The 19567-nt window shown below is 37.5% G+C and overlaps 1 protein-coding gene across 1 annotated transcript in view; it reads left to right on the top strand.

The window, feature by feature from the left end:
• Positions 1-6317, top strand: part of LOC139732312 (C4b-binding protein beta chain-like) — a 28048-nt gene extending 21731 nt beyond the window's left edge. Inside the window, exons 3-4 of the mRNA XM_071643182.1 lie at positions 5150-5332; positions 6094-6317. Of these exons, the coding sequence (XP_071499283.1) occupies positions 5150-5332; positions 6094-6317 (407 nt within the window). The remainder of the gene's footprint in view (positions 1-5149; positions 5333-6093) is intronic.
• Positions 6318-19567: the final 13250 nt, after the last annotated feature.

The following is a 19567-nucleotide window of genomic DNA, read 5'->3' as shown; positions in this document are numbered from 1 at the left end:
AGCGCTTAGCGTATACCGTACATACGCTGCCCATCAACGGGGCACTTCCGCGTAGAATGTACGGTGAAAGCAGCCCAAATCTTGGGTTGACTTGCTTAATATCCGTCGGACTGATTCCTTTTTCAGAACAGTAGGAGTCTACAATTCGTAGGGCGTATTTGATGACATCCTTCGTTTTCTTTGTGTCCTTATCTATAGATCAGTCTCTGTAAAAAGTAGCGAACCTGCTGTTTTTTTCAGCTTCCATGTTTAAATCTACCGCTGAAAGTCTAGTCCCACACAGATAAGTTGCTGGCATAGCCAGCGAGAATCGAGAATAACGATTATATCGAGCAAAGCATATCGCGGCTGTGGCGCAATCGCGTCGAAAAAATGCGGGATTCAAGTACTCGATGATTAAAGTGAGGGAACAAAAACCGATAGTCACATCGATAGTGGATTATCGTTTGCAATCGTTATATTTTGCGTGCACTATAACTTTTGTCATGCACTGCCGGCCTGCATCATAAGTATGTATGCTATTTTATATAAGTACGTATGGATGGAAATCACTGATATCTTTATGGAAGAACAAGATCAGTGGTGGAAATGAGCTGCATGCTTGGCAGAGGTCTGCGCTCTCAGAGTGCTTTTCTAGTTGTTTTTACATCATTCTGATGTTTCTTCTCCATTTTAGATTAACACGCGAGTCCAATAGAAGCAGAAATGTCAACTAGAGATTGTAATTTGTCATTACTGACAAATTAAGGAGATCCGATTTTTTTTAATCAATGATTCGACTCCTGATCGCAATAGGCATGACCATACAGGTTCCATCTGTGTTTAGAGACATTGGCCGTGTGATGTTTGGATTCTCATTTAGAAAAGGGAGTCATATCTGCCATCTTTGGTACCAAATTCTGTATACACTAGATAACGAAGATGCAGCAACAAATATATATGACCTTTGACCCACCTTTACACTCCCAAGATGGCATCTGAGGAAAAAGTGGTTATTTTGTGAAATGATTCTTGCGACATCGTCTATACGTGTGCAAAATATGGGAAAGATAGGACAGGTATTCGCCAAGATACAAGATGAAACATGTTTAACCTTTGACCCTAATTTACATACCCAAGATGTTGTCCGATCAAGTAGTTGTCATATTATGAAATAATGTACGTGACATGAACTAAACATGTGCTAAGTATGGGGGTGATAGGGGCTGTTTTTCTTGATTTATTGCAAAGAAAGTTGCAGAAAGAAATATCTCAATACATCAAAGATAAGCTTTAATTTCAATCAAGTTTTTTTGATGTGATTTCGACGTCGTATGAAAACACGAAGGGCATTTAACGATAGCGCAAAGTCTCAGCTACAACATATTAAAATCTGGGAGAAATTCACCGAAGGGTAAGTGAGCTAGTGCTCGATAAAGACAGTCATGTCAATTTTCACATCTAGAAAAATTCCCTCCCATAGAGATAACACGTCATAACGAAGATAAAGAAAGTACATATGACCTTTGACCCCACTTTGCACAGACAAGATGGCATCTGATCAAAAAGTGTTTATTTTGTGAAATGATCCCTGTAACATGGTCTTTGCGTGTGCAAAATATGGGAAAGATAGGACATGTATTCACCAAGATACCGGATGAAACATTTATGACCTTTGACCCTAATTTACATACCCAAGATGGTGTCTAATCAAGTAGTGGTTATTTTGTGAAATAATGTACGTGACATGAACTAAACATGTGCATAATATGGTGGTGATAGAGTATGTTTTTTTTGAGTTATTGCGAAGAAAGTTGCAGAAATAAAGAAATATTTCAATACATCGAAGATAAGCTTTAATTTCAACCAAGTTTTTGACGTGATGCCGACATCGTATGAAAAAAACGGAGGGCACATTACGATAGCCCAAAGTCTTAACTACAACAAATTAAAATCTGGGAGAAATTCACCGAAGCATAAGTGAGCTAATGCTCGATAAAGATAGTCATGTCAATTTTCATTTCCAGAAAAACTGCACGCCCATAGAGATAACACGTAAACTGGTCAAATTTGACAAGATAACTTTTAATCCATTTTTACGAGGTGATAACTTCATCAAATCAAAATTTTGTAAAACACTTTTGAAAGAACATTAAAACAGCTACAACATACTGAAATCTCGGTGAAAATTGGCAAAGGATAAGTGAGATACGCTCGAATGAACTTGAAATTTGATGACGTCATTTTGAAAATTTACTTTTTTACTTTATTAAGAAATTTGAGATCTTTTAATCATTTTTTCAGCATCGCCAACCCATTAAATGACATGTACAACTCATCAGCTTTCAGAATATGTAAAGGAAATAGGGGGTCACCGTCCATCCTGACGAGTAAAATCGGATTTAAAATTGGCGATTTTTTGGCATAGTTGCACTGTCTATCGCCATTGACGCGCGCGCGGAATTTCAACTTTGACGGGCCCGTATGACGTCATATTGAGTCGGATTGACTTGAAACTTGGTAGAAATATTCCTTGACATTTCAGACATCCGATCACAGTGGAAAAACGGGAAATTTCTATTGCATATGAGCTGTGCCTGCGTATATGCGCGCGCGCATACGCGTCCGTCCGATTTTTTCAATTTATCAAAAAATGCTCTAAATGGTCTGAAACGTGTGTAAAAAAATGTTGAGCTCGATTGGAGCATACAAATATTTCAACGCGCGCGTACGCGCACGTTTTAAGGTATAGATGAATTTTGAGAACATGAGTAGAACCAGCTTGACTTGAAATATATGTGACGTAAATTTCATTGAAAAATTCCATTCCATTAATGAGATATGATTGAGAATGTGTTTTCATATAATGACGTCATAGTGACGTCACGGTCGACTGATCACTATGATTTGACTAGATCTATCGTCTTTGGGACACGATACATACATGGTATAAGTTTGAACTTGATAGGCATAGCACTTTCTGAGCTAACCTCTGCACAACTTTTGGGGAGAAATAAAGAAAGAAGAAAGAATCCGTACAGATACAGGTGGTGATCCGAGAGGATACTCGGATCACCTAATAAAGTATCGTGCTTCAATGAGTCTTTCTTTTTAGGTGATCCGAGTATCCTCTCGGATCACCTTCTGTATCTGTACTGATTCTTTGTTCTTCATCTTTTTATTCTTCTTTATTTCTGGGCAAAATTTGTGCAGCGGTTAGCTCAGAAAGTGCATTGCCTTTCAATGTCAAACTTATACCATATATGTATCATGTCCCAAAGACGACAGATCAAGTAAAATCATAGTGATCAGTCGACCGTGACGTCACTATGACGTCATTATATGAAAACACATTTTCATTCATATCTCATTAATGGAATAGAATTTTGCAATGAAATTTACGTCACATATATTTCAAATTATGCGCATTCTACTCATATTCTCAAAATTCATATTTTCTCTTAAAACGTGCGCGTACGCGCGCGTTGAAATATTTGTATGCTCAAATCGAGCTCAAATTTTTTTGCACACGTTTCAGACCATTTAAAGCATTTTTTGAAAAATTGAAAAAATTGGACGGACGCGTACGCGTGCGCACATATTCGCACACACAGCTCATATGCAATAGAAATTTCCCGTTTTTTTACACTTATCGGATGCCTAAGATGTTAAGGAATATTTCTACCAAGTTTCAAGTCAATCCGACTCAATATGATGTCATACGGGCCCGTCAAAGTTGAAATTCCGCGCGCGCGTCAATGGCGATATATAGTGCAACGATGCCAAAAAAACGCCAATTTTAAATCCGATTTTACTCGTCAGGATGGACGGTAACCCCCAATTGTCTTGACATATTCTAAAAGCTGATGAGTTGGACATGTTATTTCATGGGTTGGCGATGCTGGCAAAATGAGTAAAAGATATCAAATTTCTTAATAAAGTAAAAAAAGTAAATTTTCAAAATGACGTCATCAAATTTCAAGTTCACTCGAGCGTATCTCACTTATCCTTAAGCAATTTATACCCAGATTTCAGTATGTTGTAGCTTATTAAATGATCTTTCATTAATATTCTTACAACATTTTGATTGGATGACGGCATCACCTCGTAAAAATGGATTGAAAGTATCCTTGTCAAATTTGACCAGTTTACGTGTTATCTCTATGGGAGAGCAGTTTTTCTGGCAGTGAAAATTGACATGACTCTCTTTTTCGAGCACTAGCTCACTTATGCTTCAGTGAATTTCTCCCATATTTTAGTATGTTGTAGCTGAGACTTTGGGCTATCGTAAGTGTGCCCTCCATTTTTTCATACGATGTCGGCATCACGTCGAAAAACTTGGTTGAAAATGGCACGAGGCTTCGATGCAGCGTCATTTTGCTTAATACACAGGGCCTATGGAGAATGAAATAGGTCATTGCGTAGCGCATCCGACTCGTAATCCTGAGGTCCCTGGTTCGAGGCTGACCACTGCCAATATTTTTTTAAAATTTTTTAAACACTTTTTTTCTTCTTTTTCTTTAGTTAATCTTAATCTCCCTTTCCTTACTTTATATTTTCCTGATTTTTTTATGCTTCTCCTTCAAATTTCTATAAAATAACATAATTTTTTCTTTATTTTTCTTTCTTTCTACTACTTTCTGTGCAATAGATGAACAACAATGGCTATCAATCCCATATTTTGCACATGTTTAGTACATGTCACGTACATTATTTCATAAAATAACAACTACTTGATCGGACACCATCTTGGGTATGTAAATTAGGGTCAAAGGTCATAAATGTTTCATCCTGTATCTTGGTGAATACATGTCCTATCTTTCCCATATTTTGCACACGCAAAGACCATGTTACAAGAATCATTTCATAAAATCATCACTTTTTGCTTAGACGCCATCTTGGGTGTGCAAAGTGAGGTCAAAGGTCAAATATACTTCATTCTGTATTTCCGTTAGTGTATTCGGAATTCGGTACCAAAGATGGCAGGTCTCACTCCCTTTTCTAAATGAGAATCCAAACATCACACGGCCAATGTCCCGTCAACACAGATGAAACCTGTATGGTCATGAATATTTGGATCAGGACTCAACATTGATTTTCGAAGAGATCGGATCACCTAATTTGTCAGTGTTGACAAATTCCGGTTCTAGTTCGATTTCTTTCCATCCAGTCAATAAGTGTGCCAGACCGACCTTAGACGACAAGGGCACGATATCTCCCGACCAGGCGGAGTACGATGTATTCGATTCAGTCACCTTTGGATGCGACAACACTTCTTCCCTCGTGGGTGTCACTTCGACTAGATGTGTGTCTGGTGGTACGTGGAACCCTTCAACCGTGCCCAGCTGCGCAGGTGAGTATGATGATTTCGTCCAGTCTCCCGACATAACACATAGGACCTAAGTACACATACACACTGACATAACAGAATTATGCCAATGACATGTAAAAAACCATGTTCAAGTCAGACAAGTCAGAGGAGGAAAGAACTTTTCAAGTCAAAACTTAGTCACAGAGGTGTCATTATGCAGGCCTATAATAGATCGGGGGGGGGGACATTTCATGAAGCATTTTGTGCTTGTCGGACAAATTTGCTCTCAGCCAATCAGATGCAAGGATTTCAGTAGCTTTTACCAGTTTGTCAGACGAAATATCCGACAAAACGCTTCATGAAATGCCCCCCAGAATCAATTGTGCACGAACTATAATTGTCTCTTGAAAAGTACCAAGTAACTGTGACCTCCATGTTTTTTCTACCATTTTGCCAAATTTCTATTTTTTTAAAAGAAAAATAAAACACATCCCGACGTTTTGTGACATTTTCTAAATACTATATTATGAACGTAAATTGCTTGCTCTTCTAAGCTATTTCATTCTTCACATGTATACAATTAGTATGAACGCTAGTGTCTCCATTTCAAATCAATAGGTTTTTTAGGTCTCTCTAGACAATAGGAATTACACCAGAGGGGAAAAAATATTTCAAGTAACTATTCTTAAGGTCACATCATATACGAACAGTTCTGCTATTCACATACGATAATTCAAGCATCGGAATTCAAGAAATCCACAAATCTTTCGTTCGTACTGGAAACTGTGTTGATTATTGTACAGATAACTGTGACTCACCGACTCTAGTCAACGGGGGAGTTACCCCAGATCAAGACACCTTTGAGAACGGGGATGTTCTTGTCTTTGTCTGTGATGCAAACTACACCCTGGTGGGTATCTCAACAACGACTTGCAGGGATGGAAGCTTCGATCAAAAGACACCAACGTGCTTCAGTAAGTCTGTTGAACATCGTTTTCCGTTGATTGTAGTGTCACGTTTTACCTGATGCGTCCTAAAGCTGTTTTTTTTTTTTTACTTCCAGAGAAGGAAGTTTAGATTAAGAGGCACTGCCTTAATGCAGTAAGTATCCCGTACTGAAACCTACCGAAAAAAAAAATGCCTGTTGATTGTATTCAAATTGCAGTAATTCGGATTCATGGGTATTACCCTTTATATCCACTACTATTATGATAATAGCATGTGTATGGATATATTGCAGCATGTATCAGAGAATTCAGACATGTTAATGCAATTACACTTGTGTGTTATAATGTATACGAAGAATATGCTTCTTTTAAGGACCACTTTGGTGAGCTCTGAAGTATAAATTGAATGCATGATTATACAGTATTAGTATTTGAAGATGACAGGTAGACCAGGTCCTATCATTACAACAACACTCCGTAAACACTATGTTCTGGAAAACACATTTCTTTACTTGAGAAGAGTGTATAAGTGAAAAGAAAAAATGGTTGATTTAAGCCTTTTATTGTTCATACATATTATTGTTTGCTATCGTTTCTAAAGTTTAGAAAGACTTTTTATAATATTTTTTAAAATAGGAGACTTAACAATAATTCATTCTCTAATAAGCAACATGATGTAGATTTGACTTCCTTATTTTGGGTTCCATCTCTCTCGAAAAGGCGCACGGTCAAATTCACAGCAGCCAATACAAATGACAGGATAACAAGTTCTGCAACGGGAATTTCCTACAGAGATGTCATGTCGAACCTTCTACATGAAATCTAACATTGGTTTAGCTGAGGAATAGCTCTTGACTATTTCAACTTAAAGCAGAAATTTACAGAGAATCTAGAAATATGACAAGTTTGATATCTACGGAAAGCTAAGAAGCTAGTTAACAAAACTGGATATCTTTTAGACGATGTAACTTTACCCCCAAACTGTTTTTGAGATTAAAAAAACACCCAATTTCCATGATCACGTAGCTCCGTTCGCTACAAGAAACATCGGATTTGAGCGACGTCACCAATGTGTATGAGCTGATTTTAACCGGGGGTCCAAAAGCTAAAAACAGAGGAATCAGGGTATTAAAGTACCATTCAGTGACCGGTCGACAACTGGTGACGGAAAATCGAATATTGCGTGGAAATCCCGTCGCCCGTCTGCTATTTCAACGGGAAAATGAATAAAATCTCAATATCCTATTTTCAACTGAAAATGGAACACAGGATAATGGATTTGCTCTGAAATCCTGTTTTCCGTGTTTCATTATGATGAAATGTCGAAAAATGACTCAAAATCCTATTTTCTTGATATTTCAAAAAATAGGAAATGGAAAACAGGATATCGGTTCGAAATTCGTTTTTCCATTTTCCATATGCAACGAGCGACGGGATATTGAAGACCGCCCCCAACGGCCACTTTATCTCGACACATGAATCAGTTGTAGCGATTCGGTATTGTACAGCGTCTAGAAGAAGGAGACTATACCTTTGGCATAGCTAGCTACGCCTACACACCTCGGTACTACAATTATTATGCAGGCATATGAGGTTCTTTAGTTTTTCGTGGCGATGTGCAGCAAGCTTTGCTGCGAAACGACAAGTTTGAGACTTTCGATCGTATATTACGCGATATTTTCATCTACAGAAAACCACATTCTTCTCCGACAGAAACTTTGATGAACTGAAAAAATAGTTTCAGATGAAATTTTCATATTTCAACAACTGCACCAATCATGATGTCGGTGAAAACCGTGAGAAAGGAGTTGCGTTTCGCTTGTATGAATCCGTTGCCACTGTGCCAGGACAACAGGAGTAATAGTACCAATCATAGCTTTTTGTGTTAGCTATTTTTTTTTTAAGTTTAGGTGCATTTTTTCTTATATAGGGATATGCAAACATAAGAGGAAAAACTGACTATGCATGAGCGCTTGTCTCGGATTCAATTGCTAGTCACATATCTTTGATTGAATCGCTCTTGTAGTGCCTACATGAAACAAGTTACATTGGATTTTCATGACCAGCGACGTTGACAGTGGACAGTCGATGTCATAAAGACATAATCAAATGTGTATTTTAATTGTAGATCTATAGTATACGGTGGTCACTGCACGAACATGCACGATCATAGTCAGTTACAGCGGATGTCACCCCCTAACAATTTGTCATGATAGGCCCACATTAACAAGGTAACAAATTTGGCATCATGACACTTGTTGTTGGGTGGTTTTTTTTTTTTCAGATCAAACGTAATTATGCTTCTGTCTCAAATCCTTATATATCTGACTGGTCATTATTTTGAAGTTATTCAACCAGGAACAACATTATGTTTTATACTTTTGCTGACAAGAAAATGGAATATTCTCTATATTTCGTGTAGGGGCCCTACCTGGTTTATATATATATATATATATATATATATATATATATATATATATCATGTACGTACCTACATAATTTCTTGTGATTTAGGGTTCCCACGGGTATGTTCGATAAGGAGGGCCTTGTGAAGCCGGGACTTAGTGTAGCAATACATAAACGTCTCGCCGGATTTTCAGCAAATTTGGCAGAAAGTATCTTTATGATGATATGATCTTAATTTGTTAGATTAGCCACCCCACCTCCTAAGGGGGGATGGAGCCTCGATCAGAGTCCCTAAACTTATTCTTTTTTATCTTCTTCTTTCAAACCGAAAAAGATATAGGCCCCAGTTTTGCTCGTATTGATATCCAGCCAGCAACAGATAAAGAGTTTCATTATTTCTTAGCTAATCCAAATCCCCAATCTGTGTTCTTTACTCCCATCCAAGAATATGAGGTGAAGGACGTAGTTCACAAATTAAAAGCAAAAAAAAAAAAAGGAAAAGAGTGCTTAATTGACATGATGGCATTACGAATGTTTTACTGGAAAAAAATATTATACCCGAAATTTTGTCTCCTTTATCATATCATATTGAATTTGTCCATTCTCACTGGTACAGTGCCTCGTCAAATGAAAATTGCTTAAGTGGTTCCACTTTATAAACAAGGTAACAAACAAGATTAAGCAATTATCGTCCATTTTCTCATTCTTGACCACAATTTCCAAGATTCTTGAACATTTGATATATTCTCGCGTAATTAAGTTTTTAGATGAATGCAATATTCTTTGTGACTCTCAATTTGGATTTAGAAAAAACAACCACACTCTACTACTCACGCTCTGCTTGCTTTTATCGACAAAGTCGTCCACGCTATTGACGATTTATCATATACAGTTGATACATTCCTCGACCTGTCCAGGGCCTAAAATTTGACACTATCGATCACGATATTTTGTTATATAAACTCTCGCACTACGGAAAACGTGGAAAGGCCTTGGACTGGTTCAGGAGCTATCTAACCAATAGGAAACAGTTTGTATAATATTAACGGTTTTAGTTTTAGTTTGAAAACACTTTCTTGGGGGTCCTTCAAGGATCTCTTTTGGGTCCGCTTTTGTTTATTCTTTACATGAATGATTTCAAAAATTAATCTTATATTTTGTCCTTCCTTCTTTTTGCCGATGATTCCAATATCTTGTTTTCACATCGAAACCCAACAATCCAAGTTTTCTCTCAATGTAAACAAAACTAATTAGATGTTATTCAGTAATTCTCATTTGCCAGGTGATATAAAAGTGAGTAATGATTGTTTAATTCAAGTTGAATCGTCTAAATTTTTAGGTCTATATATTATTGACCATGATTTATCATGGAAATATCATATATATTACTTATCTGGTTTTTATTCTGCTCACACGATCTCACACGATTCTTCTCTGAAAGCAGACTCCTTTGAGGTTGCTGATTTGTTTCTATACAACTTAGTCACATTTATGCATCAGTTATCAGCCAACCACTTGCCCGACATTTTAGCAATTTGTTTGAGAAAAACAATGCGGATCATGCATACCCCACAAGGTAAAGAGACTCGTTTCACCTTCCACGTATTCGCACAATCTTTGCTCAAAAAACAATTGCTTTCACCGGACTCAAATTCTGGAATGATCTTCCCGCAGATGTAGTCAAATGTTCTTCTCTCTTTATTTCAAACAAAAACTCAAATCAATGTTACTTAATGAGTATAACTTGCCTGATTAGAATTATGTAACCTGTTATTTTACATTATTCTCTTTCAATGCATGGTGGATCAATTTGAAGTGTACGTTTGCTTTACCTCTGGTTTCAGCTTTTATGTGTTTATGCTCCCATATAATTACTGCGCTATCACTCATACTTTGAACTCGTTGTATAGGTCATGCTCGTATACCAGTGTATTTTCATGCTGTCTTTTATCAATCAGCACTTATTCCCTTCCTTTTCTATATTTTCTTTTCTTTTTTTTTCTTTTACTTCTTCTGCTCTTTGCACCTTGCTGTTTTAGCTTTCAATTATAGTTTCGTCATTAGTACTTTGTGTCCTATCTCCATTGTAAAACGAATTTACATCGATACTTTTTCCCCCGGAACACGAAGTTACAAGCTTTACTTTTGCGGTTCTTTCGTATTTCACATGTTATAGAGAATTGTCTTTTATGTAGACATAATATGCTGAGACACTTTCTTGTAATGACCACTTATATCATATTTTGTAGTTTGCTAATTGCTCGTTTCTATTTTTTGTTTCTTTTTTGTTAAGTGTAGACCCTACATGTATACAGATGTGATGTGAAATTATGAAAATAAACAGCTGGAAATGTTCACCTTTGTTCACTGCATGTGTCTCAAGGGTAAGACCAGTGCAGTTTCAATAATTAGAAATTAAAATTCAAAAATGCAAAAGATAGAGCTATGAAGACGTTAATGGCTGAAATTTCATGTTCGATTATGGCGGATTCAGTGCTGCCCTGATCGGGGGAGGGGGTGAAGGGTAGGAGGGATTTTCTACATTTTCTGCATCGTGTTGAAAAATCCATGACGGATTTTCACCAAACGTTGGAGGTAACATCCCTATAGGGTAATAGAATCCAACTTTGTTCAAAGGGGCAACAAGCCCAATTTTCTCCTTCCCCTCCCTCCCCACCCAATAAAGTGGGGACTATGAGGAGGGCCGACACTCCTCCCGCCATCCATTATACGCATACTTGATATTTCATCAATGTAGGCCTACCTTCTAAAAATGTGATAAAATCATTATGCTGTATCACTGGTGGTTGTTCAGAAAATGTCTCATTCTGTCATGTGTAGGTTATAGCTAAAATTCTTAATTCTACCTGAACGACCCCACCCTCTCGTCTTGGCCCCGTTCAAGGGTCTAAGATGGGGGGTTCACCTCCTCCCACCTTAGGGGTAGGCGGTGCTCATTTAAACAAATTGAGGTCCTATCATCCGATAAAAACCTTACCTTTGCAACTGATTGACAACTTGCCCTACATCGACGTAAAAGCACTGAATTGTTCAGTGTTTAGTAGTAGCAATGATTAAAAAAAAAATCAAGGGAGTAAATACTCGAGCAGGATTCGAACCTACGACCTCCTGATCTCTGGGCCAGGAGATCAGGAGGTCGTAGGTTCGAATCCTTCTCGAGTATGTACGCCCTTGATTTTTTTTTTTTTTTATCATTGCTACTACTAAACACTGAACAATTCAGTGCTTTTACGCCGATATAGGGCAATTTGTCAATCAATTGCAATGAAAACATCTCGACGGAAAAATTTCATGAATTTGAATACCCTACCTACCAAGTTTGCGAATATCTGCTGTACGGGTTTAAAAAAGAAGCTACAAATGTGAAATCACCTCTGTAGAAAAGATTTCTTATTTTTAAAAGCTGAAGTGGGATTCTATTAACCCCAGGGATGCGTCCTAAGTTTTCAAAAAGAAGCTGAAAATGTGAAAATTACGCCTCCGTCCTGCCCCCCCCCCCCCCCACCTCCTTGGGCATCCCCTCATCTGCCATAGCTAACTTAAGTCTATACATGCGTAAAATATACTTACAAATAAATCACCGTATCATCTCGTTCATTTCTAGTTAAAATGAAGCTTTTATTTCCATAAACATTCCCCTAAAATTTAGGCCTTCGTCTCACCCCAACCCTTCCCGCCTCCCCTCTCCCCTTCCCCCTTCCCCCTCCCCCCCCCCCCACTTGTTGCCCCTTCGAACAAAGTTGGATTCTATTACCCTAGGGATGCTATCTCCCACGTTTGATGAAAATCTGTCATAGCTTCTTCTTTTTTTTTAAAGAAGATGCTGAAAGTGTGAAAATTCCGCCTCCTACTGGTCCTACCCTACTCCACCCCCCCCCGCCCCTATCAGGGCACCCCTGTATATCCGCCATAATCAGACATGACATTTCAGTCATTAAAGTCTTCATATAGCACTAACTTAGCTCTATTTTTTTTTTTCGGTTCGACAGAAGAAGATTTAAAAATAAAAATCCAGAGATTAGGAACTCAGAGACTTCAACCCCACTCCCCCCACCAAAAATAAAAAAAATAAAAAAAAAATAAATAAATAAATGTATTATTCCTGTCAGTTGTTTTATAGCACAGTGGCAACGGATTCATACAAGCTAAACGCAACTCCTTTCTCACGGTTTTCACCGATATTATGATTGGTGAAGTTGTTTAAATATGAAAATTTCATCTGAAACTATTTTTTCAGTTCATCAAAGTTTCTGTCGGAGAAGAATGTGGTTTTCTGTAGACGAAAATATCGCGTAATTACGATCGAAAGTCTCTACAAACTTGTCGTTTCGCAGCAAAGCTTGCTGCACATCGCCACGAGAAACTAAACAACCTCATATGCCTGCATAAGCTCACCATCAGGGAAAACCTGACATCTTGTACATGTATCCTTAAAGTAATTTGTTTGCTTTGTTTGTTTATCTGTTATCACTTGTATTGTATTGCAAATGTCGAATAAATAATGATAATAATGATAACAATGATAACTTCGTTTTATGTTCACCTGTATTATTTCTTATTATGTGCAAACATCTAAGATTAGATTCACACATTTATACACAAAACACAACACACCAAATGAAATCCTCTGTTGGTTATGATTCATCCCTTTTTTCACCATTAAGTTCTTTAGGTGCCCCTTCTTTTCTTGCTTTTTGATCATTTCATTTCAATTTCATGTGATGGCGCATGTCCAGAAGTAACCATGGCAGGTGGACCATGAGACTACATGCTATTTTGTTTTATGGACTGTCCACCTGACTGGTCATGACAGAAATTTCAATGTAACATACCGTTAATAAGGCACATTTTATAGAAAAATATCAACTGATTAAATCAAAGATACATGTCCAACAATGAATTCGAGACAACTCACAAGCTCGCATACATAATCAAAGAAAGACAGTTTTCCTCTTTATCATCTTTTATTTTATTTATTTGTTTTCCACTTATGGGAAGAAATTGCCCTTTCAGCTAAAGTTAGGGCTGATTTTCAAAGAGAAGCATGAAAAGTAGGGGCAGCTAAAGAAACATGCGGTGAGAAAATAGGTAATCATATCCAACAGAGGATTTTACTTGGTGTATACATTGTGTAGAATATGATTATAAATTTGTTAGACTAATCTGAGATGTTTGCATAATAAGAAAAAAAAAACCACTTAGAACGAAGTATGTAGCGCAATGGTCTGGTCATAAATAATAAACAAATTCAAAACAGAGTCTCTATGATTATATAGAATTGCTGAATAGGTTTGGAAATGAGAAGGGCCTACGTTGAATAATTTACCAGTTCTTCCCCCCCCCCCATGAAAAGCTATGATTGGTACCATTCTCCCTGTTGTCCTGGTACAGTGACACAGGAAACGCAACTCCTTTCTCACGGTTTTCACCAACATTATGATTGGTGAAGTTGTTGAAATTCGAGGATTTCATCTAAAACTATTTTCTCAGTTCATCTCAGTTTCAGTCGGAGAAGAAAAAGGTTTTCAGTAGATGGAAATATCGCATAATTATGGTCGGAAGTCTCTCCAAACTTGTCGTTTCGCAGCAGAGCACGTCGCTACAAAGAGCTACACGCCATGTGCCTGCTGGATAGTTTGATGAGGTGCGTAGCATACAATAATCGTAGCTAAGGTATAGTCTTCTTCTAGACGCTGAATAATACGGAACCGCTACAGAACCGCTACCACTGATTTATGTGTCGAAATAAAGTGGCCGTTGGGGGCGGTCTTCAATATCCCGTCGCTCGTTGCAAATGGAAAATGGAAAAAAGAATATCGAACCGATATCCTGTTTTTCATTTCCTATTTTATGAAATATTGAGAAAATAGGATTTTGAGTCATTTTCCGCCATTTCATCATAATGAAACACGGAAAACAGGAATTCAGAGCAAATCCATTATCCCGTGTTCCACTCTCAGTTGAAAATAGGATATTGATATTGTATTCATTTTCCCGTTGAAATAGCAGACGGGCGACGGGATTTCCACGCAATATTCGATTTTCCGTCACCAGTTGTCGACCGATCACTGAACGGTACTTTAATACCCTGATTCAGAGGTCGAGTTCCACTCTCTCTACAAACTAAGTAGACCATGCTTATTTTCAAGTTTTTATTGTAACAAACAACATTCCACTGGTCTACCTCAAAAAATTTGTTGCGAAAGCCTCCAAATCCAAGATGGCGTCCAAGATGGCCGCCATATTTACTGAATTTGTTAGTTGAATGATAGAATTCGACAGGAACATCAGATTTCAACAGATTTAATGTCATATGAAAGAGAATAAAATTTTCTACAAGTTGATATTATTTTTGCGGGTTATTGTGATAACTGGATTGAGATTTTAAGGAAACACACTCCTTTTTTCATATTTTTCTGAAAAAAGGAAAATCGTGAAAATGTTTGATTCAGCATAGATCAGAGAAAGACTGAAGGATTGTCTTGAAACATTTCAGGAATTTTGTTTGACATGTAATTAATATTTGAAAAAAAATTAGGGGTCAGTACCATTTTTAGTTCAGGAGTAATAATGTCTCAAACTTGAAAACTCACTACGTAAAAATGACCACTTTAGTTGTGACCAAGACCTTGTTAGTCATAAAAAAGTTTGTGCGCAACAAGACTACTACTCGCACCACTTGCACTGGCTGTTGTATATGTAGCAGTGCCAGTGGTGCTTGTAGTAGTCTTGTGCAAACGCAGACTTTTTCTTTGACAAACAAGGGTTTGTGCCTGCAAACTAACTTTTCATACCAAGTGGTAGCTCAGGTGACGCTGATCGCTATTATTTCAAAGTAGATTGTTCTGAAGCAGATGAGATGAAGCAAAAAATATTTTTTCAAATAGAGGTAGTAGCTTGAAACTTGGCACCAATCTTGTTATAGATAGTTTAAGACAGAATTTAGATCAACCACTCAAAAAAAAAATCATGATGACAGCCATCAAAGTTGACATAGTGTATTGAGCCAAATTAAATATATTATTTCGATTTTGATACAATTTTGTCTGTTGTGCTATCTACAGTTGTATTTATATGTTTTTATATATTTTGAACATTGTAATGCTATCTTAAACCGTTTTAGGTTTTTATGGAGACGTTTTTAAAACCAGTGATGTTCTACTCTCCGAAAAAGAAAAAAAATCGAGTGGAAGTTTTCACTTTTGAAGGAGTGAATAACAGAAAATAGTGAATTTAGAGTGAAATTGGAGTGAATTTTGAGTGAAAATTTTCATTTTTACTCATTTTAGAGTGACCTTAGCTTAGGGATCACTCGTCACTCTTCGAGTGATCCCTGAGGTCACTCTAAAATGAATGAAAAAGAACATTAACGGTGAAGAGTTTGTTCGCAAAAACCGATAAGTCCATTTTTGAAGATTTTGAACTACGGTCTCTGTCATAAAATACAAAATAATACCTTTTAAATGATATATTGGTCACTACGTATAAAGCTATATCTTTGAAGTTATGGTCAAAAGAAGCAAACATTTTCTTATTATTCTCTCTATTTTTCTTGACCTTTAATCGCAAATATCTCCATTTGGCAAATATGGACTTATCGGTTTTTGCAAACAAACTCTTCAATTTTCACTCTCGAGTGATCCTGATATCTAATATGGGAAAGCATCTACCAATGGCATAAGTTCAGATCAGTTGTGACACTATAACCCACATGAAATCAGCCTAAAAACAATGTAAGAAAAATCTAGTAACAGTAAATACAGTTTCAGCATGCTTATTTGTACATGTGAATACAGCACGAACAATCAATTTGGACAATTTTATTCGAACAATATACTAAAAAGTAATTTTGCACAACACATTTAAGAGCTTTGAAATAATATCGATCAGCATCACCTGAGCTACCACTTGGTATGAAAAGTTAGTTTGCAGGCACGAACCCTTGTTTGCCAAAGAAAAAGTCTGCGTTTACCAAGACTACTACACGCACCACTGGCACTGCTACAAGCGCCAGTGCCAGTGGTGCGTGTAGTAGTCTTGACGCGCGCAGACATTTTTTACAACCAACAAGGTCTTGTCACAACTAAAGTGGCCATTTTTTCCTTAAAAGTGTTTTTTCCTTAAAATCTCAATCCAGTTATCACAATAACCCACAGAAATAGCATCAACTTGTAGAAAATTTCATTCTCTTTCATATGACATTAATTTTTTTGAAATCTGATGTTTCTGTCGAATTCTATCATTCAAATAACAAATTCAGTTGATATGGCGGCCATCTTGGACGCCATCTTTCGCAACAAATTCTTTGAGGTAGACCAGTGGTATGTTGTTTGTTACAATAAAAACTTGAAAATAAGCATGGTCTACTTAGTTTGTGGAGAGAGTGGAACTCACTCGTTAAGTAAGCGAGTTTTTGGGGTTTGGCCCTCCGGTTATTTGCCGTACGGATTTATATGACCCGCTCTAGCAAAACCCGAAACTACTCGGCAAATGTGATTTCGCGCTACTGCCCGAAAAAGGTAAAAAAATTACCTTCCTCAGGGACCAAATTGACATTTTGGTATCACGTTGTAGGGGAAAGTTTCTAGTTTCTGATTGATCTCAACAACATTTCGAAATACAACCTACAAAATGTGGAATTTTGAAGAGAAAAGTGGGATGTCAATCTCAAAAAGTTGGCCAAAATCTTACGTCTGAAGACCAAATCGCCTTCGGTTACGGCGAAAATGACTGTTCTTTTGGCGATCGTGTCTTAGATATTCCGTGTTGAACCCTGACACATTTGGTACCTACAGAAAGCTCTACCTCTGCTTATTCCAAATGGTCATGGCATGATGTCATGCTACTCACTTTCATTCATAAATTCGTCTGAAACATGCGTAAGTTTTTGCAAATCGTCTCCCAGACGCGTAAACAGCCTTGTTGCTTACCAAGACACGTGATCGAAATACGTGTTCACGATTGGTCAATTGCGCCGAGGACCCCCTTGTTTACAAACAACCTACGTGTTATACTATGATGGGGATCGCTGCAGCAGCGGTGCATGCTTGCATGCAACACGTGTATCCTGACTGCTGCTCAGCACGGAAATTCTGCAGTTTCCCGCTTTGTTAGACTGTTTTTTTTTTTTTAGCAAGTCGAGGTAGAAATTAGAATTTAAACCAACACACAAGAGAAAAAGAAGGTCACATTTATCTAACAAACCTTCATCATGCCATTTCGAAGAAGAATCAAGCTGAAATCACGGCATCAAGGAATATACCTCTTCACTGCCGATTCTGCTGGTACTGTTGTGCGTGCACCTGATCACGGCAATCGCGAATCTTGATCTGATTACGGTAGTTTTTGTGCTTTTCAAACGTCGTATTTCCGTAAATTTATGGGTGTAAAAATGATTTCCAATCAATTACAGCTCTTTGACTTAGTTATCATCCTTCATGAGTATGTAAGATTACCTCAGCTATACGCAATTCCTCCACAATGATCGATTTGTTGTGTCAATAATAACAGCAATTGTGGCTGTACGAAGGAACAGCTGATCACGGCAACCGTGAATCTTGAGCTGACGATAGGTTTTGTGCTTTTAAAACTTTGTTTTTCCGTAAATTTACGGGTGTAAAAAATTATTCCAATGAACACAAACAAACAAACAATTTCACGACGTGAATATATAGTTTTGGCGGACGATTTATTCTAGATTGACAACAAATTACACACCAATTTCCTGAAAAGTGCACACAGTTTGCCTATAGATACGTAAATCCCACTGGGTTGCATACACATTTGGTGACGTCGCAGATTTGGCACTTTTCGTAGCCGCATCGAACTTTTTCCAGTGCGCAAATTTGGTAAAAATAAAGATTCTTATATTCAAAGCAGAGACAACTTTATTGCAAGATTTATGTCAGAAATTAACAAAATAACATTAAATGATGGACAACAGTCAATTTATATGATATTATTTCCTAAAAAAATCTTCTTTAAGGTTGTGCGTTTTCACATTCTTTCCAGTAGACAAGTGCCTCCCACCTGTGGTAGCTAACTCTGACTACGCCACGCAGCTACAGCCGATAGATCACCCCACCACCATCACGGTGGAATGCGATCCCGTCTACTCGACAGGGACTGGAACAGATACAGACATGACTTGCAGCAATGGGACCTTCGATGTACCTGACCCAGTGTGCTACGGTGAGAATTACTCCGCACTTTGTTTGTCTTTTTTATTGCATTCACGTCTGACGGTTAAACACACCATGCAAAGTGTTACGGAGGTTAACTTGGCTTAACGAACCATCATAACCACCAAAAATACCCAGACTCTCAAAGTGTTTGGTCGATCTCGGTCATCTTGTCGAACTCTTTATTTACATATTCCTCCGCAGAACAATAAAGTGCCCAGAAATGATAGTACACTGTACAATGCACATGTATCTATAACACTTTCCCCCTAAAAGAGTGGATTTAACGTTTTCAACACAAATGGACTCTTACCTTGGCACAATATTTTGGAACAGTATTGTGCATTCCTCTTCCAATTCACTCTTATAAATCCATGAGTTTACCATGGTGCATTATTATAAGAACACATAAACAAAGTATGCTATGGCTATATCATCATCACAACCTGTGATAAAACATGTACTAATACGACTTTAGTACCATTCAACGTGTACCAATCTAACACTCTTGAGTTACTGCTGCTCGTGGATTACAACATACTGGAATTGCATGTAGTTGTGCAACACTGAATACTACAATATTAACTTTCTCAATACCTTAACTTTTATGCGATCATGCCATGCATACAAACAATACACGTTGTACCAAAATCAAATGGTTTCCTCATTAAAACATACATGTAAGTTAATTTTTCACTGTCATATCAAATGACTAACCTGTG

The sequence above is a fragment of the Diadema antillarum genome, unplaced genomic scaffold (assembly GCF_040938485.1).
Source record: "Diadema antillarum isolate AM-2024a unplaced genomic scaffold, OU_Dant_1.0 seq00000413_RagTag, whole genome shotgun sequence".
In the NCBI taxonomy this organism is placed as follows: domain Eukaryota; kingdom Metazoa; phylum Echinodermata; class Echinoidea; order Diadematoida; family Diadematidae; genus Diadema; species Diadema antillarum.
This window is presented reverse-complemented; position numbering and strand designations above follow the sequence as displayed.